The sequence below is a fragment of the Pipra filicauda genome, unplaced genomic scaffold (assembly GCF_003945595.2).
Source record: "Pipra filicauda isolate LSUMZ 115617 unplaced genomic scaffold, ASM394559v2 scaffold14_size4853619_pilon, whole genome shotgun sequence".
Classification (NCBI taxonomy): domain Eukaryota; kingdom Metazoa; phylum Chordata; class Aves; order Passeriformes; family Pipridae; genus Pipra; species Pipra filicauda.
Window position 1 is genome coordinate 1 of NW_024103985.1, and position 24,701 is coordinate 24,701.

At 40.6% G+C, this 24,701-nt stretch overlaps 1 protein-coding gene across 1 annotated transcript; it reads right to left on the bottom strand.

The window, feature by feature from the left end:
- Positions 1–17: 17 nt before the first annotated feature.
- On the bottom strand, positions 18–23,625 carry MPHOSPH9 (M-phase phosphoprotein 9; the record flags this gene model as incomplete). The annotated part of the gene is made up of 22 exons (XM_027737605.2): positions 22,802–23,625; positions 21,463–21,592; positions 20,396–20,546; positions 19,126–19,215; positions 15,763–16,283; positions 15,383–15,506; positions 13,160–13,250; positions 11,950–12,056; positions 11,403–11,528; positions 10,214–10,650; positions 9,223–9,381; positions 8,235–8,322; positions 7,226–7,441; positions 6,374–6,421; positions 5,965–6,029; positions 5,421–5,522; positions 3,677–3,814; positions 3,263–3,438; positions 2,365–2,523; positions 1,927–2,047; positions 1,063–1,166; positions 18–229 (listed from the first exon to the last, which is right to left on the bottom strand). Coding segments are annotated over exons 2-22 (3,342 nt in total), but the record flags the coding sequence as incomplete, so codon positions are not given.
- Between the last annotated feature and the right edge of the window lie 1,076 nt (positions 23,626–24,701).

A 24,701-nucleotide genomic window follows, 5' to 3' on the forward strand; every position in this document is an offset into this window, starting at 1 on the left:
ACAAAAATAATCTTTGCCTGTTGCTTTTCTTGAGTCAGCTCATCAAAAAGCCTCTCTGTTTCAGCCAGAGTCGTGATCCTTGCTGTGTATTTGAAGTCCTCCTCCCCAGGCGACGCCACCGGCTCATATTTTTGAGCTGTGCTCCTCTCGTCCCAAGCTGCCGCCTTCTTCAGCCCGCTGCTGATGGATTCAGCACAAGAGCTGTGTCTGACACCTGAATGCTGCCTTCCTAGCAACAAAGCAGGGGGATTTTTATATTTTTATATTTGTAATTGTCTGGGAAATGATTGCATAGGACAGAAAAACAAAGTAATAACAGCACAAGCAGCGCGATCGTGGCGGTATGTGAACCAAGGACAGTGAAGCAAAGCCTCAGTCCCTTGTCTTAAACAACTTCCCAGAAGAATGCAAAACATTTGTAGGGGTCATCTTTCAAGTGATCTTTGTAGCACAACATATTTTTTTGGCTAACAAACAGATTCCTCTATTGTGCTAATTAGGAATTACTTTTACTGGTACATTTCTAAATATCACCAAGCAGAGCAGCTGTCAGGCAAACACCAGGCTAAATAAATGCATCAATAAAAACAAAAGCAGAACATTGTGACAAGGATTAGAAAAGTGAGAAAAGATTTGCTTCAATCAGTCATTTAAAAATCTGAAAGAGCTGGTTTTATTAGAGTTACTCTTTGCTATCTGTAATGCAACGTTTAGCAATAGAATTTTATTAGTATGACTCAGGTACATCTTAATATAGACCCCCCCTAAGATATGCATTGGATAACTGAGTTAAGCACAGGGAAATGTATTGCCCTTCTTCCTCAATTTAATTATTTTTCTTGTTCTGCCGTGTTTGTGCACACATATATACATAAAAATAAAATACTGTATGAATGGTATATCTCTGGCTCCAGGGATAAGACAAGATTTTTAAAAGAGGATTTTTATAAGTTGCACTTTGTCAAATCAAGGGTCAGCTTTCCAGTTAAGCAGCTGTTACCACTGTGGAAGGAATTGTGGTACAAAAATATAGCAGATTTTCCCCCCACTTTGACAGATTACCTTCTGCATCATCTAGTGAGAGAAACTGGAGCCTTTTCCTTGGGTTATTGTGCTGTAAAGTAGATGTAGCACCAGTTTCCAGGTCATCTAGAAGTATATCAAACCTACAGAGCAGGAAGCACACAGCAATGACTTGTCAGAAATCAGGGATCAGGCAATACAGAATTTTCTACTTTTTCACCTTTTGGTTAAACAAACAATTTTTTTTATAAAACTATTTATATCCCACAGCCACTGCAAGTCTTCTGATTCCTGTTCATAGCACCATGCCCCAATGTCCTCCTATTTGCACACACCAAAACCTCTCATTTGTGTGACTTTCTCTCAGAGCCTCACCAAGCTGTTGCTCCTGAACACCCTGAGCTCCTGTTTCATCATCCTCAGGAACTCTCAAGAGTGGTGCTGGACATTTATTATTCCTCACACACATGTCCTACACTTTAATCTCACAGCTAAGTGTGTTCTCAAACTCTGTAAGCTTTGCCAAGCAAAGATTTTGATAGAAACCATAGTATTTAGGAAGTTAGCAGAAAGGTAAGTTTATGTATATTTTAAAATGCTTGTAGGTACCAGGACAAGTAGGAAGGTCCTACTTTCAACTTTTATTCACATCTGATCTGCACTTACTCTACAGAACAATTCTTCTTTAACTACTTGTCACTGATCAATGTTGTGTCACTAACAAACCCAACATCCCTTCTACATTTTCCCTGCCAGATTTTAAAAAGCAAAACTCAGCTTTATATTCAGAAAACTTCACATGACTCACTTTCTAGACAAGAACCAGCAGCACTGAGCCTCTATAATAAACATCCTCCTGCTCTAGCAATGATCAGAACACAACTGTAACCACCACACTTGTACCTTGTCACTGTGTTTTCATTCCTGCCAAGCAAATGGCTGAATCCAGGGGAGAGGTTTTCTTTTGGAGATCGTTTTGGGCTGTACGTCACAGACACTGGTGCCAACATTATCTCTCTTCTTGCTGCAAAAGACAAATTATGTTTATCTACCTTAAACCTCCCAATGCAGTACCTCCCACTCATGTGCTTACAGCTTAAAAGAATGCTTTTCAAAGCTGTCTACGTGTTTATTTAAATTTGATGAAAAGTGCATCACAACACGGAGAAATGAAAATAAACTCAGAGCTCTCACATTTGCTGTGATTACAGACATTCTCCTTTTCAGACTGTCAGAGTAATGCAGGAATCCTGCCTCTATTTTGCTCTCTCCTAGAGCAGCCTGTCATTGTTTGCTCCTACTTTTCGAGTAACACAAAGGAAACTTGAGAAAAGCACTGACTTGGAGTGTTGGGTTTCCTGTTGGAAGGAGGAAGGGACGATGACCTCTGGCCTGAAGGGGAGCTGAACCTTTTGGGTCTGTGTTGGTCCTTCCCTTTCTCTGGGGTGGCAACTAAAGAAGCTTCAACAAACCCAACAGTTTGACGTCGATTTGATGTTTCTAGTTAAAAAGAAAAAAAGTTGTTATATGAATCAATCTTTTTCAATATGAGAACTCACAAATATTCTCCTGAATAACAAATGACAAAGGCTGCACTTAAGTCTCCCTCACATCAACATATTTGTGCTGTTTTGTTCCAGTCTCTCTTCTACTCACAGAATAGACAGCTTAACTCATGGAAAAGGATCTTTGCAGAGTGGGGGCCTTTCTTTCCTTTTTTTAACAGAGAAACAGTGGAAATCAGACAAAAGCATCTTTTGAGAAAGAAAGCTGGAGTACCTGCCTGAGCCAAGAGTACAAGCATTTAAGAAAGACTTGATGTTTTCTCACGACAAGGCTCCTAAATCCCTGCTGTTACAACAGCTCAGTGCAGTCCCACACACACCAGCTTCCTTAATAACATTCCAATACAACACCATGAGAACAAAACTCAAGTGGATGTACAGCCAGAGCTTTCTTAGGGCTCCATTAACTGTTTATAAATACTGAGATATTCTTAGAAAAGAGGACATTGAAGAGTTTCCAGCTTGAGACCCAACAGCAACCTTTGCCTTCCCTCTATTCTAAACAAGTCACTTAACTATCTAATTTTGAATTTTCTTAGAAAAACTCCAGCAGTTTGCATGCTAACACTGTTTTTATCCCTTCACTGAAGCCTGATGGACTTGAATGCTGAGAACACCAAAACTAAAAGATATGCAAAGTAAAACATGCCCAGGAATATAAAAATAAGAGTTACTGGCTGGTGTGTCTTCTTTGTCTGTCTGTGTCCCCCAGTCTTTAAACACTTTTCCTTCTTCAAGTTCTTTAAAGGCTTTTATAATTGGTGCTTCTGACATCTCATTTTCTTTCTTTTCTATTGTGTTTGTTGAAGAGTCTTCCTGTGAAGAATCTTTTTCAGGAGGAGAGTGATACCTTAAAGGATGTGAAGCAGTGGAGGGAAAAAAATGATCAAATTTTTAATGGAGTGTTTTGTTTTTAAGTAATTGTACAGCACCTACAACATTGAGAATTTTTTTTTAACTCTATTTAACAAGTACAAAATCTAGAAATAGAAATCTAGTCAATACAAGTTTTTACAAGTGTTCTACTTTATTAATTTTAGAAGTGTTCCACTTTCCCTCATAGTGAATACTGAAGGAAACCAACTCACCTGGAAGGAATATAGTTTTCTTCTAATCTGTTATCTTTGGGGCTTTCCTGGCCTTCCAAAGGCTGGCCAGTGAAGATGGAATATTCAGCTCCTGGTATCAGCCACTTTCTCCTGCTGACATCAGGAGTTCCCAACTTGCTGTGGGAACAAAAAGCTTCAAAATTACAAAAGGCTTTGGAGTTTTTCTTTGTTTGTTTTTTTTTGTTGTCGTTTGTTTTTTATTTTAAAGGAAAAGCTGCTATTTATTCCAGTAAACAGAAAGAAATATACAATAAACTTGTAAATACCGTGGGAAAAAATAACTGCTTTTTAAAACATGTTTGTAAAGTAAAAGTGAAATATTTTTTAAAAAAAAGTCCTATGTTGAGGTTTCAGTCTAAATTACACAATATGCTCAGAATGCAAAGCTCCACGATGATCTTCCTGTAATTTAATGCTGCTTACTCAGACCAAGGTTTGGGTAACAGTAGTTCCCAACTAATTACATGAAAACATTTGGTGGAGATTACTGCAGTAGTTCAGAGCATCTGATCCCAGCTTTCCTTTGGACACCAAATATTAGAAAAAGAAAAAACAAAAAACAAAAACCAAGAAAAAGCCACCACTGATGATGTGAGAGTGATAAATATTGACTAATAAGCATCTGTTTCTATATTCTTACCTTGAAAAGTCAAAAGAACAATGTGATTTTTACACACAGCAAAGTAGATAGTTAGAAAAAAAGGGTCTTGTTTACCCAAGCTATGAACCATAAGTACTATTGTGTAAATCTATCCTGCTGGGCATTCAATTGGAATGAGGCTTTCCTTGAGCCTCTGAGATCAGTTAGGGACAGATTAACTTCTAAATCCATATTGGCTCTTACATCCCCCTCCCTGATGAACATGGGCTGCCCTGCCCAGGTCTTCCTTTTTCCTGTTCATTGTTGAGGGATCTGGTTCAGAAATATTAAAAGAGCTCTAAAAAGAAATCTGTCTCTCTAATATATTAATACATAAATTACTTGCATCTTTGTAATCAACAAAAATCAGATCTACCAAAATACATACAAGTGGATGTCCACAAATCACATTAATTATCATTTTGAGCTTCACAGCATCAGTGCTGAACTGGGAGAGACACTGAAGAAACCATAACTAAGTAATGAAAAAAGAAGGGGGACAAAGTTTTTCAGGTCTTTAAAACATAAAAAAACCCCTCAAACAAACAAACAAAAAAAAACCAACAAAGAAACAAACAAATAAAAGAACACAGATCAGTTTTAATTCTCTTAACATAAATTCCCAATTCAAACTGGAGTGTGCATTGTCACTGAACTCCCACCCTACTCTCAGGATATGGTAAGAGAATTAAATAAATTAAACTACAAACTATATTTAGAACCATAAAAAGTTGTGATCAGCCTTTCAAATCAATGACACACATGGAAAACCTCCAATGTCTTGTTGGAGTATTAGATTTTATTCCCAAATTCTTCAGTGAGTGTGGAAATCCCTACTCAGCTGAGCAATTGAGACCCATCTAACACTCATTTGGGAAGACCAGAGACACTCTGGTCCACTATCCAAAGTACTGATTTGGGTTTCATAATTTCTTAGAATGTGAAGTCTCTGGATTATGTTACATATGTTTAATCCAGTTTAGCCTATGGACTGACCTCATGTTGATCCACTTTTAGCCAACACATGTTAAAAAGTATTCCAAACACAGGACCTGTTTTCCTGTTGTTGGAACATTCACTCACTTGGCACAAGAGGTTCTCAAACGGTTCTCGGTGATGTGGCGAAGTTTCAACATATTTTCATGTTCCACCTGCTTGAGCTGAGCTTCAAGTTTTAAAATTGTCCTAAAGGGGAAGCAGTAAAGATGCATTAGGAGATGATTTCAATGACACAAAAGATACACCATATTTCTTAGTTTACTCATTTTTATTCAGATATCCTGGATGAAGCAGGAGAACAAGAGAAACTGCTGCATTTCTATGTATCTCTGTATCTATCTAAGTACAGATATAAATATGGATTGGAATTCCAAGTTAAATAAATCAGGTAACCTGGCTAGAAAGACAGGACCAGGAGATGTTGCTGTGGAAGCAGAAGAAGTAGAAAAAACCCACATATCCTAAAATAACAAGATTTTTAGTGTGTACAAGTAACATCAAACAACGGGAATGCTTCATAAAATGTAATTAAACTGGCAAGATCTACAGCCTTCATTATCTAGGAGTAGCTGTTTAGGCCATAGTCTGTATTTCATATTGGTAAAAGAGTAATAAGTTTCACAGTTACCTTTTTAAATCAGAAATCTGTGTGTTTGCATCAAGCAATTTGTTTTCAGTTGTATTTAATGTATCCTACAAGGACACAAAGAAAAAAGTGAAAAGCCCAGAAGTGCACTAAAAGAAAAACAAGTAACTCCACATCAGTCTCAAGAACACTCCATTAAATACACCTTCAAAGGGTCCATTAAATTTCCTTGGCTTTGATTTTGCAGTATTTTTGCTGTCTATGATTGGAAAATAATACATTCCAAATTCCCCCTTTTCCCTCCAGGGCTCCGCAGATGGAGTAAGAAGCTCTCAGTAAAAATAAACATGGATCTTTCCATCTGAGCTTTTTTCAAAATGCATCAGTTAATTCAGCAAATTCTATGGCACATTATCACATTTGGTTTTTTAATTAACTGGAGTGCACCTACCTTTACTCTTTCATGTTCTTTTCCAAGGGACTCGTATTCTCCTAAAAGCTAAAACAGAACAAAAGAACACAAAAACTCCCACTGAGACCATCCACAATTAACAGACTGCTGTAAAATCATCCCAACTGCTTGTCTACGACACGCAGAAGCACTACAGGGGATAACAAATACTATTAAAGGACATTCTGTAAGTTCTTCTTATCATCTTCTAATTGGAACAAGAAGTTATAGATGGGACAAGAGGAGACAGAGCTACTTACAGAATGTATTTCTAATTTTCAAATTCTCTCTCTCTAAAGAAACTGAATGAATGAACCACTAAAATTCCTCATTGACCTTAAAACTGACTTTGTATTTTGAAATCTCAATTGTAAAAAAAGAAATTAAAGCATGACGTAGATTTTCCAGCTAATACCCATTTGGCCAACTCGTTTAAACATTCCATAAAGCTATTCCTGAAGAATTGGAGGAACAATTCCTTTGATTCAGCCTAAAATCACACACAATGAACAGTTTTATCAAGCTGTGATGAGATATGAGAAATTTAGTCCATCTCCAACAAACTTAAGAGAGGAAAAAAAATAACTTTCTAAAATAATTGCACGTACTATCTTCAAAAATAAAATTAACTAAAAGTAATAAATACCTGAGACTGACTATGGGAAGGGTTATCAAGTACACATAAGCTGCCTTAAATAATGGTTTTTGAATATCTATTAGTGTCACCCAGCCTCCAAGGAGTCAGCTGAGTCATTTCTGCTGGGTTAGTTGTGCATTAAGACTTTCCAGCTGGAAACTCGCAGCAGTTTCCACACCCAGGACAGACTTCCTGTTGTCCATTTTCTCACTTACATTCTGAAACATTTTGTTTTCTTCCTTTAGCCTCGTGTTTTTATTATCAGATAACTTGTAGGCCTTCTCAAAAGCTTCCTCCAGCTCCTTGAGCCTGGACTGCAGGCGGCTGATGGTGTTGTCCTTCTCCTTGTGGGTCGTCCGCATCTCCTCGATCCGCTCCTGCAGAACCTTGGAAGTGCTGCTGAGGGCCTGGAAACGCTCCCTCCACTCTGCCTGGAGGGGAGAAAACATCCTTTACAAACACTTCCCCGGCAGATCATTTATTTCAGTGCACAGTGCAACCTGAAATCATGTAAACAGAAAACAAGGGTACACCTGGACATGAATTAAACAGGATTTTTGGCTCATTTCTGTGATGCTTCAAGAATGAAAGTGAAGACTGGAAACACCAAAGATGTATTTATTTTACAGGACTTATAATGTCTAGAGATGAAGCCTCTAATCTCAGATGATTGATTTGCTTCCCAGCATAGAAAAATGTCTAAGAAAGGTGGAATTGGTCTCTGCAGGTGTCCAACTTACAAGACAAAGTGTCCTGTGATTTGACTAATAAATCCAGCATTTATTTATGCATACCCAAAGAGGTCTGGCCTAGCCAAAACCAGTGTAAATATACTTAGAGAAAGAGTATTGTTGCCCCAGCACAGGTGAGATTTGCTTTTATCACAGCTTGAATAAGAAAGTAGTTAAAACCAAATCAATAAATTAGGAAATTTAGAGAGAAACATGATAAACACATCACAATATTTCACTCTTGAACTCTGTTTGATCCTTTCTAACCTGGAAAAAGGTTCGTGAGTAAAAGTGCTGAGGATTCAGGTAGGGAATCCCAAGAAACTCAGCTGGGAAAATCACTGGTGTAACACACTGGCTGATGTCACATAGTAAGACAAAGGTTGAAAATAAAAAGACAAAAGCATAGAAACACAGATCAGCTTAACAGTGAACAAGCTTTTCTCTCACTCTTTCACTTAAAAAGCAATTTGATTTAAGAACATACACTTACCACTTGCTTTTCCAGCAGATTATTCTTATTTTCCAGGGCTTTTATGCGAGCACTGGCTTCATTCAGAGCTGCATCCAACTGCTCACACCTATTGAGAACATACAGATTACACAAACCTTCAAATAACAAATCTACATTTTATAGCCTTATTTCCTTCCTCAAGCCTCCCCATGAATTTTGGTGCCCAGCCTGTGACCTCCTCCTACTTTGACTCAGTAAGACAGCCCAGAAGTCAGCTTTGAAAGTAGACATTAGTGCTGGAAGTACAAAAGAGTCCCAGCTACCCACACACTTTCTCAATTACTCTGAAGGACATAAACTCTGTGAAGTATTTTAGCTGTCTAAATTTGCAATATGTATTTTGACTGGCAATAACGATACAAAAATCTCATCGATATTCTATATATAGCAACCTTTCAAGCTCTGTCTAATGGAATACACAGGTGGGGCACACAGAGGGCAGCACAAACCCCCCAGTGAATTCAACATTGGTCCTGTATCATCTGGAGTTTTCACATGAAGGGTAAAGAAGGACAACATAGATCATTCCTATTCAAATTGCTTAGGATACCTCTGCCTGCCAGCCATTCCCGAGGAAAGCTTGTACTGGCTCCAGCAACAATCAGGCCAAATAAACTGATTTTCATAGAATCATGGAGTGGTTCGGGTTGGAAGGGACCTTAAAGATCATCCAGTTCCACCCCCTGCCATGGGCAGGGACACCTTCCACTATCCCAGGTTCCTCCAAGCCCCATAGAACCTGGCCTTGGACACTTCCAGGGACGGGGCAGCCACAGCTTGAACAGCTGCATTAAATAATGCAAAAGTTACATTTAATAGGGAAATATTAGTATCACAGATCCATGAAATCTTCAGAACTGAAGAGTGACGTAAACTTTTCAAGACATTCTAACACAAGGATGCCTAGTTTTGCAAGTGTAAAGAACACCACCAAAAGAGGAAGACAACAAGGAAGGACAAACAGCACCTGTCAGCAAGACTTTGATTGATTTTCTTCAGGTCCTCAGCAGAAGCAGTTCTCTGACTTGCCTCCAGCTGCTGCTTTAAGCTCTGGATCTCCGAGTCATAGTAAGCTCGGAGATCAGCGATGTGTCGAGCGTGTTTCTCCCTCAGGTTCTGCCTAATCCTGGTTTTAAAATTAAGAATTAAAAAAAAAAAAAAAAATCCAGCTATCTATATGTAATCATTTGGATATTTCATTCAGAGTGAACTCTGAGTACAAATCTCTCTCACAAAACTTTTTTCCATTCGAATGAAAGCAAAGAAAGTTTTGTCATCTAAGGCAGAGAATTCTTTGCATTAATACAACTAGAAATTATGATTATTATATACAAATAATACATACAAACACAATACAAAGCTTAGAGGGCCTGACACATGGAATATATGCCCTGTCTGCCTGTCCATGTGCAAAGCATGAGAGCTTCAACAGTGAATATTTATTTTTCCTAAGTCCAGTAGTTCTGTGCTTCTCCCACCATTTGACTCTAAAGAAGAAAACAGACCCCCCCCCAAACTTTGAAATTCTCTGCCTAAATAAAACCCCTCATGCAGAAGGATGTATTTTTATTTTTATGTATAAAGAGAAATAACCAAATAAAACCTAGGAAATTGTTTTGCCTTCCAGTTAAGGCTTTGACATCCAAGGAAGACAAAACACAAATATTGTGCCTTGGAATAAATTGTATGGTCTAAAGAAGACTAAATATTGTGGTCTAAAGAAAATTAATAGAATGGTTAAAGAAAGAAGTAAGAAGTGGAAAATGACTGCTCTATTTATACTCCAGTTATATTTTAAGGGGGGGAAAAAGAAGAAAAAAGGAGAAAAAAAGCAGGAATGTCCAGCTCTGTTCTAAGCAAACTGAATTCACATATTTTCTTTGGTTCACTACTATTGTTGTTTCATTTCTTCCATGAAAGTAACAACTCTGACTTTTAAAAAAGGAAAAATTACTTACTGTGACATTACCACAGGGTCTTCAACAGGTGCTACTGAAAGACTATAATCTGGCAAAGTGTTGTCAGCACACTGAGTAACAGAGGATGGAGTTAAAGTCAGTGTTTCTTCCTCCTCAGTGCTGACTGAACTATCACGGTCAGCATCCCTGTATGCCTTTGGAAAAGGGGAGCTGCTCTTGTTTTCACTTTGGAAGGGGTGATTTCTCCAGAAGTCCAAGTGCACAGCTCTGCTGCTGGCAGGGTGTTTGGGAGGATCATCTAACTGAGAAGAGTGACTTGTCTGGGAGAAAGAGTCTGTGTCACAATGACTTGAAAATCCTGGCTCTGCCATAGAGTCTGGAGAAAAGGGAGTAATCTCTTCAGGAATATTGAAAAAACAGCGTCCCTGGTTCTGCTGACCTGGTTTCATGTGCAGGGTTGGGTCCAACGTCAAGATCTAGGAAATAAGTTACAATGCTAAAAAACTGTGATTTAACTTTTCTTCTTTGAAATGGAGTTGATCTGAAGACACCAGTAAAGCATATAACACTGCAGGCATTACACTGAATATTACTGCAGTCATTTGGTAGCGACAATAAGAAGGTGCCTGTAACACTCAATGACAATACACATTCCCAAATTTCTAAGTTTCCATTAATAAAGAACATATCCAACATCTGTAGCTGTCTAGAAAACCTTTGAAATTTCACTTACACAAACAGAAGGTCTACGATATCTGTTTATATGTTGAAACAATAACTTTGTAGGTTACAAAAGCAATTCATGAATTATCTACACAATACAGTCGCATCATTACTGGATTATGTACAGGACTGAGAGCTGTATAAAAAAAGAGAGATGATAAAGAATCATTTCCACAACCTGTGCCTGTCCTGTTTCATGGGAAGCACTAAGAAAATCCCGCTTGTGCCACTGCAGTTCCAGTGCATTCCATGAGCTGCAGCCTCAGCACAGGCAGAGCCGTCCCTGCACCATCCTCAAGGCTGTGCTGCAAAGGTGCCTCTTCACTCAGGGTGTTCTCAGAGGTTCTTTTCAGCTGGATCCTTTCCCGGGCTGGTTCATCCCTCGGCTGCTCAAACTGCTGTTCCAGCAAAACACTGGAGGTGGCAGCAGGGGCCAGTTCATGTGAAACCAGCCTGTATTCAACATATCCTCAACTGAGATGGGAAGTAAAGAAATTCATGTTACCTCTGGTGGGTGACTTGACTGGGAAGAAGGCAAAACATTCTGGTCTGGCATCTGCTTGTTTTCCCTTTGTCTTTTATGATAAATATCCTTCAGGGATGACAACTTCCTTTCCTCAGCAGAAGACAACTTCAACAGGCAAAATTGCTACATTACTTTTTCTGAACACAATCCTCCATCCCCAAAATAAATAAATAAAAAAGTTTTGGGGTGGGTTTAGCTAATAAAGCAGTTCAGGACAGAAGGCAGCTTTATTCAATGCACCCAGGCTAAAAAAGGGTCTCTAAGGAGGCACCTTTAATACACTAGTGAGTCACTTTTCATGTCCTACAGAGTTTCTTTTGAATAACAAAAAAAGGTCAATAAATTCCAAGTGAGGTTAGTTGGGGTACAGGAATAATGAAGGAGCAGAGTAGGAAAGACTGAGTTAACAACAGAGTTCTCACAGAGAAGTTAAATTCTGGAGGGCTGGTTCTTTCCATCATAGGAAAAAAAAAAACAAAGATGACAAGGAATTACATGACAACTTTTAACCACATACAAAGTTTACCTGATCTGGTGATACTTTTGTGGAGAAAACATCAGCAAACTCACTTCTGAAATTCTCTGGTAGAGTGTGATACATCTCCTTTTCATCTAACTTCCAGTATGAAAGTCCTGACAAGAAGAAACATCAAAAGAAAAAAAAAAAAAAGACAAATTTCAAGCTCGAGGCTACAGAACAGGAATCCCAAAATCCATTAGTGAAATGTTATTTTTCTTGAACAAGAATGCTGTGTTAGTTATTTGCATCTATTGCTTAAGGATCTTATTAGAGCATTTGTTACCAGGAGTGACAAAAATCTCAATGCAAGGCACAGGCAACATAACCAGCATCACATCACACAGCACCACAGTCACTGATGGGTGTTGAGGGGAAAAATCCTCAATTATCACAGACTTTCATATTTCTAATGATTCCAGTGTAGCACTTAAAACTGGTATCACCCAAGGGATAATCCCAGGCAGCCACTGGATACTGCAGACTCCTCAGTTTGGTGTTGAACAGCTCTCTGTAACATGCAAAAGGACAGACTGCCAGGACTAAGGGGTGGCACAAGAGGAACAGACACAGACTCAACCCCACTTTGTTTTTTTATGTGTGTCCCTCTCTCAGTGGCTTGTGAAGCAGCAATAATTATACACAGTTTGCAGGGCTGCATCTCTGTGCCCCTGTTTGTTACTGACAGGAATCCACCCTGTTATGATCAAAATATGGGAATTAGTTTTTTGGCTTTCATCAAAGAAAAAAAAAACCACAACCCCCAAACCATGAAAAACCACCACCCACCACCCCTCATATCCAGCCCCCAGAACAACAAAGCCAAACCATGAACACAAAAAAAGCAATCTAAGAACCACCACATTCCCAGGTCAATGATGCTCACATTTGAAGCATCATTTGATACCTTGCCATGATTTTAACAGTAATTATGTTATGAAACAGTTTTAAACACAAAGCTCAGCTTTGAATCTTGGGAAATTTGGAAAAAAAAAAAAAAAACAACTGCTGCATGTCCTACATCTGCCAGCAGTGATACAAAGGAGCTGCATCAGTTTGAAAAGAGGTGCAAGAAAAGCAGAATTATGCTAAATCAAAGCCTGTCAGTGCTTAAATCCTCCTCACCTCCCTGGAGTTACTGGAGATGCATTCCAGTAAGAGCACTGAAAAATGAGAATTCCAAAGAAAAGGAAATTTAAGTACAAGAAATTAACTCTACCTGAAGCTTCAGACACCAAGGAATTGGGACTTTCCTTCGGTTGGTTGAGGTAAAAAGTGTAAGGTGGCAAAGCAGCATCAGTAAGGTTTGTCTAAAATTACAATGGGAAAATAAATTTATAAGGAAAACCACATGGCAAGGAAAAAAAAATCAAGGGTATAATTTTTTTTAAATTGCACATAAATGTTACTACTCTTTTTAAGCAAAGAGATTAAATAGAGCATGATCCAAACCTACACAATTTATATTGAGAGCAATCACAGTTGAAAGGGAAGCTAAGATATGCCTCATAACTTTAAAATATTTATATTTTTATACATATTTATACAGATATATGACATATTTATATATTTATATATATATATACATATTTCTATTTTCTCTAAAGTGCCTGTGTGCTTGTGGAGCATTTTTGGGATTAGCTGTTACAGAAATACACATTTTGGACAGTCATCTCAACTTTCTTGTTCCTTAAGAGGTACAAGTATATAGAGATGACTTAACAATAAAGAGTTACTTCCTTCCTCATCCTAAGATTGGAATTTCATATATTCAGTTGTTATGACTCCACCTATCCCAAATTTGGAGGTACCACTGTCTGTCATCTCAGACAGACAAGGTATTCCACATCCTTCTGCTCATCACTCCCAATTTTCCAAACATCCCCAGCTAATTAAAGCAAAACTTTGAAAAGGGTGGGACCAACACAGGAAAAAAAAAATTCACATTATTTAAGATTTGCCACAACTCTCCTCTTCCTTAACCAAAGGAAGAAGTGGCACTGATATAACAGCAGAGCAACTGAGGAAGGGCAGCTGCTTAAAAATGGTCATCTCACATTGCTCTTTTCTGCTCTGCTTGGGGCTTTTTGTTCCATTAGTGCAGCTCAACAATTGTACAAATCCACACACTTCATACAAGTGAGGACTGTAACAGGATAGTAACCACTGAGTTAACAAAATAAGAGAGAAAAAAATCAGAACTAAAGCTGTTCAAGTTTTTTGCAGGAATTACCATCTCACCTCAAGGCTATTTTGTCCCTCTTAATGTTTTTATTTAGGTATTTCCTTTGCCTAAGGAGGAAGAAAGGAAAATGAAGGAGTAGCAACTGCATTCTTACAAAGGAACAGAAAGATAAAGCTCTTTTCAAAATCTGAGTTTCTGGCACTAATTTTCTTATGCACCCTCTCCTGTAGCAGAGAGAGAAAAGAAAACCAACCACAGCAGATGCATTGGACTCCTGGTTTGAAAAATCCCCTTAGAGGAATATCTTGTTTCCTCTGACAACAGAAGACTGAAGAGAGCAAACCCAAAGAGCTGCTCTCACCCTTCCTGGATCATCCTCCAAGTGACCACAGGAAAAAAAAAAAACAGACCCTGCCTTGAATCAAGTGATTCCTATTTGCTAGTTCTGTTCTCTTGTAGAAGCCATTCACAGAGTCTCAGGAATTATTTCCTTAGAAATGGCATAAGGAGAGAGGTTTGTGACATTGAATATGCTGGAAGTCATTCTAAAGCTTCCTAGTTGGGTGTATGATGATTACTCATGCAATCATGTTGCATAACAGACTTTTGGATCAGAAATATTATATGTGATTAAACATCCCTCCTCAAAATAATCAGATTTGTGAACATACACAATTATTAACTCAAAAGTATGAGCAAGGGGGAACCCAAACTCTTCTCATAAGAAGTATTTTGAGCTGATTCAAACTGAGACTGCTGAGAACACCAAAAAAGCCCAAACCAAACTAAACAAAAAAATCTCTGCAACTTAAAATCCCAGTCTGGAAGAATGTTTGTCCTGGGCAAAGTGGTTAAAGCCTTAACAACACAAAGAATTTTATGTGCCAAAAGAGGCATCAGCAGCTGACAGATCCTTCAAAAGATCCTTCAAAAAATTACAGGGCACCATAAATTGCCATGACCTGAAGCTTCAACTGAGAATGTGGCCATTATCTCCACAAGGAAAGAACATGTGCCACTTGGGGAGGTTGAGACAAAGATTAGGAAATGAATAAAGTAAGCCAAAATCACTGTGTGCCTGAGTATGGAATGATCCAAGAAGTAAACTTTGCCCACATGAACTTTAAATATATGAATGAGAATTGCTAAATGCTAAATATGAAAGGATATGCTGGATGAGAACATACTGTAACTCTGCAAAAATACCAGTGACAAGAATAACATTAGAAAAACACAAGAAAATAAAAAGAGGCTTACATTCTCAAGTGGTGATTTCTTCACTTTCTCATTTTCTTGCATAGAGTTCACACACACTTCATCTGCAGTTATCCTTTTTGGTTGGTTTTGTTTCAACTTTTGTGCCCACGACGTTAAAGATTTACTGGATGGTAAGAAACACACACACATATAAGGAAGGTATTTCCCCCAACACATCTACAACAAATAAACACTGCAGATGCAAACCTGCATCATGCAGAGACATCAGGCTAAACAAATATATTTATGTACCAAGCAGCAAAGTTTTTTACAATCAAGAGGTTCCATTCGATTCTTGCATGTTCCCAGTTACCAATAGCTCTTTAATCAATGGGAACTGTCTACAATAAATTAACATACCTGGAAAGTTTATCACTCACCTGGGTTTCTTCCCACATGGAGCTTCATCAACTTTATGCTCAAATTCAGCAGGAAAAACTAAAATGTTGCTCCTTCCCGGTGAACAATTTTCCTCTATTCTTTTTGGTAAAAGTTCTGTTTTATTTTGAACACTGGCTACAGTTGCATCACTCTGCAACCCTGCTCCATCCCTGTGTCCTTGGGAAGTTTTCTCCATGGAATCTGTGGCCCTGCTGGTGCTGTTGGCCGTGCCAGGGTTCAGCTCGGAGGTGGAGAGCGTTCCATACCCGCTGTTCATGGAGGCGTCGCTCCCGCAACATTCCTGCTGCAGGTCGGATGCACTGGGCTGGCTCTCTGCTTCACTGGATGTGAGCTGATGGACAATGCTCTCGTGTTCCTCGAAGAGCTCAGATCGCATCCCCATTGGAATTGCTAGCGGTGGAAAAGCGCCTGGAAGCGTGGCAGGCAAACCCCGGCTCCTGCCGGCTCCCCAACTGCTGCTCCCAAACTTCACCAGCTGCCTGATCTCAGCCTGAATCAGCTGCACAAAAGGGAAAGGCACGATTGCCATGAGATGGTGGCACAAATCACATCCATATTTTGATGCTTCATGTGATTAGTGACAGAATTAGAGCACTTATTTCATAGGACTCCAAGATGAGCAGACACCTCATGCATGAAGGAGATCAGTACGTACTGCGCGCAACAGTCAAATGTCCATGGGAACAATCCTTCATTCCATGCAGTGAATTCCAGGTCTCAGGAGTCATTAATTCATGTAAGAAACATGCATGAATGTATTCACTGACTGCCTTCAGAACTACAGTCACCTCCCAGCCAGCTGAAGAAATACAAACTATCCACAGACACGGGACCGAAATGTTTTGCTGAATTTAGGTCTAAACCAATTTTTAACTTGGATATACACTTTTAAAGATTGCAAGGATGCCTCACTGGAAGGATTAACCATTCCTCTATTATGCTAATAGGAATAATGTACCTCTGTAAGATTATTTGCATAAAACTTGACTTTAAAATACCCGATTTAGATATTATGGGATAATACAAAGATCTACATTTAGATTGCCCTGGTGTCCGATGGAATGGAACAAACCTATGACTGGATCACTCCATTTAACAGGTTACTTAGTTTACAATGGCTGCAGAGAGTTATTTCAGTACATAAGTAATTTTTTTTTTAAGTTTTACAGTTGTGCACTGGAAGTACTGAAACAGCTCTGAGAAACAAGTGATGCCTTTGCCAAGGGCTGTGGAAGGATTTCCCATTAGTGCCCATGGGCAGCACTTCCCCGGAGTTATCTCGAGATTACTGAACTGCAGGAGCACACAACTCTTCTTACATGTGACAAGACCAGCCTATAGAGTTCCTTTCAATAACATATTTCAAACTAATTCCCTCAGGAAAGGCAAAAAAAAAAGAGCTTGCAATAATTTTTGAGAAGGTGGAACTCCTGTCTTTTCACAGGACTACAGGACATCACTCACACGTGAACAGCAACTGGAAAGCACGAACTGAACAAAAATCATTTGTTCTCTTAAAGTAAGAAATAAAAAAATAAGACAATTTCAGAGGAACCTACTTGTAACTCTAGTCAGGACCAAGCCTCAGATGTTTTATTGACTTGCAATAAAATTAACAATTGAATTTCAGCTCAGTCTTTCTATGCCAAAACCAACCAACAAACAAAAAGCTTGGGATGAAGTTTTCTTCCATAATAAAGTTTTTTGTTCTATTAGTGATTTCAATCATGAGTGCAGCAATTGTTTGCACTTTAATTCTGTGACTGAACTCTGTCAGAAAGGTAGGGAAGGGAGAACAAAAGGGAAAAAACAGAACTGGGGGTGAGGAGGGAGATCAGATTCCCTGCTGACATTTAATCTTTGTCATTAATACCCTGTGTTGGAAAAGTGAAAGGCTACAATTCCAGCTAAAGTGCATTTTAACTTCTCTTTGCATAGTCACAAATAATTGCAAGAGATGGAAAAACCTGGGAAAAATAAGATAAGGTTTCTAAAGTTTTGGGATCGTAGGAAAATTTGGTTTTAAATCCTTTTCATAAAGTCTGATCTTAGGATGATCCACAGGTGGTGACAGCTCATCTCCTATTGTTTAGGTCACATAAGCCAAGGACTGACCCCACTGATTCCAAAATGAACTCAAGGTCTTTTGATCCCTATTTTCACAAGGATGAAGATGTATTTTTATAAGCACAGTTGGTCTCGAAACCCAGCCTCGAGCAAGCCTTATCTCAGGCATGTCAATGCTGATGCAGCATCTTGCTTTTCCACCCCAAATAGATTATTATTTTTGTCTTTTTATTTTTCTTAGTAGAATGTGTTGAGTTGCCTGTGTTTTCAGCAGGTCTCTGGCACAGCAGTTAAAGTTTGGAACAGCTCCATTTATTTTATCTAATGCACTCATACAACTGAGTGGTAGCTGTTAATTTTGTATTTAGTGTGGCAATTCATGCAGTTAGTAAGTCCCTGCTGGCACCACGCCCTCAGCTCTTCCAGAGGTAGCCTTTCCTATTAAAAAAGACAAAAACCAGCCAAGCCAACACAATGGATTAGTAAAGACTATGATCAACAAGTGAATCAAACCACTACAGTAAGAGGAAGGGAATAACACAGGTAACAAAACACTGGTGGGACGAAAATGCCAAGATGGGAGGCAGAGGGGAGGAGGTGAGGCAGGAGAAACAGGATAAAAGGACAGTACCTCTTGTTAACTCAGGAACTGCTGATTATTACTAGTGTGGAGGGCACCAGGAAAGGGAAGGGAAAAACAGCAACCAAAATGATGAGGATATTAAGCATTGTATATTTATAGTATTACTGTCTCTTATACATACAAAGACATTTCTCCTGTTCTAAAGGATAAATGTGGTTCAGCAAAAATGTGAACCTTCACAGGGGTCATTTTTCATTATTAGAAAGGAGACTGTTCAACTGAAGGGTTAAATAAGTGTTCAGGGATGGTTTCCCTATGCTATGCTGTCTGGACAAGTAGTACAACATTTTCTAATGAAAAGAAAGCTACGATGGCTCAAAATCAGAAATTAAACAGTTAACAAAAAACATCTTGTACCTACAAAATCAAGTTATCATGTGGGCATTCTGAACCAAATGCTTGTGAAAACAAAACAAATGAAAACAGATAATCAACAAATCTCTTCTGAAATGGTTCCTACCAGTTACTCTGTTAATTAGCCAAGGCTGTCTCAAATATGCATCCAGTAAACAGCATTCCAGTCGTCCACTTCCATTACCTGCCTCTCTGCATTGTTTTGGAGGGGTGTGGGGTTGGAGGGAGAAAAGAAACATTCAGCCTCATCTACCCACATGGCCAAATCATTACTTACTTGGATTTGATGGTGGAACTGCTCTTGCTGGGCAACTATTTGTTGCTGACATTGCTTTTCTACCAGTCTCAGCAGCTGTAGCCACCTTGTCTATTAAATCACAAAGTAAAATAATTAAAGCACAGTCATATTGCATCTCTCACCTCTTCCTGTAGCTACAAATAGCTTTGCAATCCTATACTTAGGTGTTGACATAATGCAAAGCTGAGTAACAGCACCGTGGTTTCCCACCCCACCACCCCTGCAGCCCCCAATGTGTCAATCAATGGGAACTAAAAGAAGAAACAGCTGGCAGGAAAGTACAGTCGAATTTTGGAAAGGCAGATCCAGTTCAATTAATTAAAGGTAATTTTAAAATTGAGAATTAAACATCCCTCTGTCCAGGGAACCATTCACTTCAATAAGAAACTCTTCAGCAATCCAGCTGAAGGTCATGATGCACAAATATGCAATAAAAAAAAATTAATTAAAAAAATCAAATGTATAGCATTCCTAAAACATGGCAAAATCTGATGTTTAAAAACTATTTTATGCCAATGTTTATGGAGCCTGGTGCTTGAAGCACAGGACACAGACATCAATATTCTGTTTCTGGAGGTGTTAAAGAGAACCCAAATTAAGCATCTGCCAAGAGACACTGTGATGGATCACAGCCAGAAAGCTCAAAAATTCTGCAGGAACAAGCCCATGGTGTGGAAAATTAATGTTCCATATGATGACTAAATATAATGATAACATATAAAATAAAAAAGAACAAAAACCTTCAGAAAAGTGTTCGGGAGAATAAGTTCATTGAAACTCCATCATTATTTTTTTTGTGTTGTTTTAAATCTGGAATCAAACTAATCACCTACACATCTTTACAAATGGAACATATAAATAAATCAAGCAAAACAGAACCAATTTTAGAAAGAAAAATTCTATTTTCTAGGATCACTTCAGATCAGTTTTAAGTGCTACAGTTTTAAAGGTTTAAATTTTTCAGTTCAAAAACTTTGGGGGGAAAATATTCACATCTGTATTGTAAAACATAAGATAGAGAGAGAAAATAGTGGAAAATGCTAAGATAAAATTGCAATAAAATCCAGCCAGGTGATTAGTTCATACGTGTAAGAGGATCTGTCCCATCAAGAAGAATAAACACATATATGTGTATATATAAATCCATACATGGATCTTGCTGCTGAACTACATCATTAGATTTGTCTTCCAAAATGCAGAGCAAATACATTAATACAACTTTTTTTAAATAAACCTGAACATCAGTTACCTCACAGTTCTTCACAATTTCCGTGTCAGCATTTCCAATGGCCTGGATGTCTTGCATAAAGGAGGCAAACAGTTCAACAGAACCAGGCTTTAATGAGGACCTGGTATTCCCTGAGTAACCAGAAACTCCATTGGGATTGGATGAAGGACTTCTAGTGAAACATGAGGAAAAACAGCTCAATTATTTATTGTGTCAGTTGTGCAACACAGTGGCCAAAACAATACACTACATATGCTGGGCAGCCAGAAAAGAATTATACACTTAATTTACACCGAGCCTCTCATCATCTTGAAATAAAAATGATAAATTCACGAGGAGATTTTTCAAGGCAATGTCAAAGAATCCACAGTGTGCTTCGCTCTTATCCTACACACTATGAAATGCAGTAGCTTTCCAAGGAGAGAGACAGGATCATCAGCACAGATATTGCTGCTCACTGGTACAAACATCAACAAATAGAGCTTTGCATCAAACTCCTGTGATTCCTCAGAGAGCCTGAGGTCAGGAGCTCCCAGAGCTGAGCTTCTGTGGAGCAATGGTTTAGGAAGGGCAGGACTGAGGCCTCTTGGAGAAGCAACATGGGCAGGAGTGACTTGTAACTCTCATCTTAACAGGGCAGTCAAGAACCACCTCTCACTTAGGCCATCAGGCCATATTTGCACTTCTTATTCCCTGGGAATACCTCAGGCATTAAACAGAAAAACAACTCAGTTTTCCTAAGCTGCTGCTCTCCAAAAATGACTTCACACAACGCATGAGCTTTCCAAAAAATGATCTCTTACAATTTGGCCAAGACAGGTTCCCTCCTTCCTCCCCCATTCTAAGAGACACGAGGCAATGGAAGTTAACTAAGAATTTAAGGAAGACTTCACAGTTCTTTCAGTAAGGCTTTCCTCTAAAAAGAAATCTTTCATCAAGATTATACCTGTGACAGTAAAAAGAACCCTGAAATATACTGCAATCTTACATATTATTTCACCTTAATAACAATAGTACTCTAAAAACATTCGAACTAAGCAAACCCAAAATAATAAAAATATTTGTTAGGAATTCCTTCCGCACATCACCTGTCACAGTTCAAGTTACAGACAGAGCTGTGGGTGTTTCTGACATCAGAGTCTGCAGAAGACGAAGGGATTTCCTGTACAGAATTCACCACATCCCAGTTTTCCATATCTTGGTCCCAAGTACGTTACCCTGAGAACAGACAGAAATAAGAATCACCTTCTTACTTTAAAAAAACATTTGACTTTGTTGCTTGAAGAAACAGAATTCAAGAGACAGTTGTTTCGGCTAAACCACCCCAGAAAGTGCAAATATTCCACAACCAGCCCCTCTCCCTTCCCCTGGGCTACACCTGCCAACAGGAGCTCCTCAGTTAACTTCGTGCCTGCTGGGACTCCTACGAGTCAAAGATATTCCTAACTGTGCATCACACCTCTGCACTGGACTGGAAAGGGTGTCAGTGCAAAATGTTCCAGGTAAAACAGTGTTGCTGGGGTTTGGTTGGTTGTTTTTTTAAATCTGAGGCTCCACAGGGCATTTTCAAGACTTCTGTGAAAACACCTACTATCAATATATTTAAATGTGACCAAGGATCTGCAACTTCACTGGGAGAAACACACTCACCAAAAATAATAAACACAAGACCCACTGAGTTAAATAAAATGCACTTGACCAATTTTGCCATTTCTGTGTCTAATATCTGGCTCACTTTTTTCACAGATCACTTGCTTCATTGTTATTATATAACACTAATTCAGAAAGCTTTGAAACTGTTCTGAGCTACATTTCTTAGAGATTAATAAAACAACAAAAAAAGCAGTCAGACAGGAATCCCACAGCAGTTCAAAACAGCAGCTGGTTAACTGAAAGCATCATAAATAAATAAACACACAATACTTGTGCCATAGTCTTACAGCACTCAAAGTAGGGTGGCTGTAGAGAGACTAAAAGATTCTTCTACTTTCACTAAGAAAATACTTGAAATATATTAATTAATCAGTTCTTATATAGTGCTTATTTCAGCATGTTCTACACCCTGGTGAATTCAGCCCTTGTTATAACACTGAAGAAAAACCTTATGATCATTTCACAGATGGACAGTAAAAAGAGACATTAGGAAATATCCTGTGATAATGCCAAGAACAAATTCCTGCTGCCTTAAAGAAGCACAACACCTCCAAAGCACAACCATTCCTCTTTACAGGCCTTACAAAGACACGCTGATGGGTTGTACAGACTCATGTTTTCATAATTTTTAAGTGCATAGAGATGTATCTCTAATAGATAGCTACAGAAATATAAAATATTTCCACCAGAAGGAAACTGAGAGACAACTGTCTCATTTTTCCCTGTTTTCTTGGAGCCTGTTTGGCTCAGCAGAAATGGTTTTTGGGTACTCACTCACACCATCTCCTCTGGGTAGGGCTGAAAACGCCAGAATTCAAAGGAAGTTACCAGAGACACACATATCCCTTTGGCAGAGCTTCTTGGGATAAAGAAGGAGGAAAAAAAAAAAAAAAGCTTTCTTCTTTTTCTAGCGGTCAGAAGCCTGGAAAACTTGGAGGTTATCAGACTTGGCAGCTAAAGCTGATGCTGGGAGTGTCTCTGGAGCAGCTGGATGTGGGATCAGTCCCCCCCCCAGGATGGAACCACGGGCGGCCTATCTCAGCAGCACAGCAATGGGTGGGACTTAGCTGTGACACAGGCTCGTTTCATAACCTCATTACAAGTCTGTTCGCAATAAAAACAATATTTGGTGAGCTATAACGGGGCTGCGGGAGCGCTGAGCCGCCATCCCTCGACTCCGCAGCACAGCACGGTCCTTATACGGCCACGTCGCTGCATGAAGGGGCAGGCTCGGAAAAAACAACCCGCGAGGTGTTTTAACTCTGAAATATCAGCGCCGGTTTCGCCGCAAACGCCGGGGCCGGCACAGCCCCGGAGCCCGGGAGGTTCCGCATCGCCCCCCGAGCCAGACCCGCTCCCTTCCGATCCCTCGCAGGTCCCTCAGGGCTCCTCGGAGCACCCTCGCCGCCAGGCCCCGCGTCCCCAAGAACCTTCTGCGGGACCCCGCGACGGGACAACGAGCCGGGGCCGCAGCGCCGCGGTGTCCTCAGGAACGGCCCCGGCCTCAAGGGCTCAGCCCCCGCGGGGACCCCTCTCGCCACGTCTGCGCCCCCGGGACCGCCTCCCTTCAGCCCGTGCCCCCTCCTCGGCCCCGTGTGGGCCTCCTGCTCTCACAAGCGCCGCGTCCCTCCCGCGGTGCCCCCACACCCGTCCCCGGGCACCTCCCGCTCCCCTCACGGTCCCGTCCCTTCCCCAGCGCCCCCCAGACTCCGCCCCCCCCGCCCCCTTCGGCCCAAGCCCCGCCCCCACTCTCGCGGTGTTGACAGCGCCGCCGCCTCTGATTGGCTGGAGCGCCCGCCACTCTCCGGGCGAAGGGGCGGGGCGACGGGGGCGGCTCCGCGGCTCCGGGACGCGGCGCTGGGACGGGGCCAAACGCGGCGGCGCTGGCCCCGCGGGCCCGCCCGGTTCCTTACCCGCATCGCTGGGAGCCCGCGGCGCCCGGCCAGCCGCGTCCCGCCGCGGCCGTGAGGCGATGGAGAGGCGCGGGCCCTGCGCCGCCCGCCCGGCGATTGGCGGCCCCGAGTTTCGAACCGTGGGAAGGGTAGAGGGCGCTCCGGACCGAGCGCCGCGCGCTGATTGGCCGCCTCGAGCGCGCGCGGGCCCGCGCCTCCCGCGCTGATTCGCTGCGCGGCAGAGCCCGCGCGCCGCCGCGCGGAGATTGGCGCGCGCCGCCGCGCGGGTTCCCGAAGAGCCCCATTGGCGAGGAAGGGGACGGTGCGCCTAAAGCCCGCCCCCCGCGCGCAGAGATTGGCTGTCCCACGTGCCAATCAGCGCAGTGGTACCGCCCCTCCCTCCCGGCGCGCGCATGCGCAGCGCGGGCGCGGCCGGGCCGGCGGAGGTGAGTGAATTGTCCGGGATTTCTGTGTTTCCTCTTATGTTACCGTTGTGGGGTCGAACAGCGGGAACAGGCCGAGGGAACGTGGGTTTTTAACCCTGTCTATGAAGAGCTGTCAGTCCTGGTTTCAAAGCGGGCAGAGCCGTATGAAACCGGCTAAATAAACGCTTATTCCCGGTTTTTCTGCATGTATTTTTCGTTAAAAAATTACTAACTTCTTCAGGGGATGCCAATAAAAGTTTGCTTAAAAATATTTTCAATTATTTTTATTATTATTTAATTATTTCAACTTATGTTCAATTTCTTATGAATATTTATTCACACGCTGAAATATTCTAC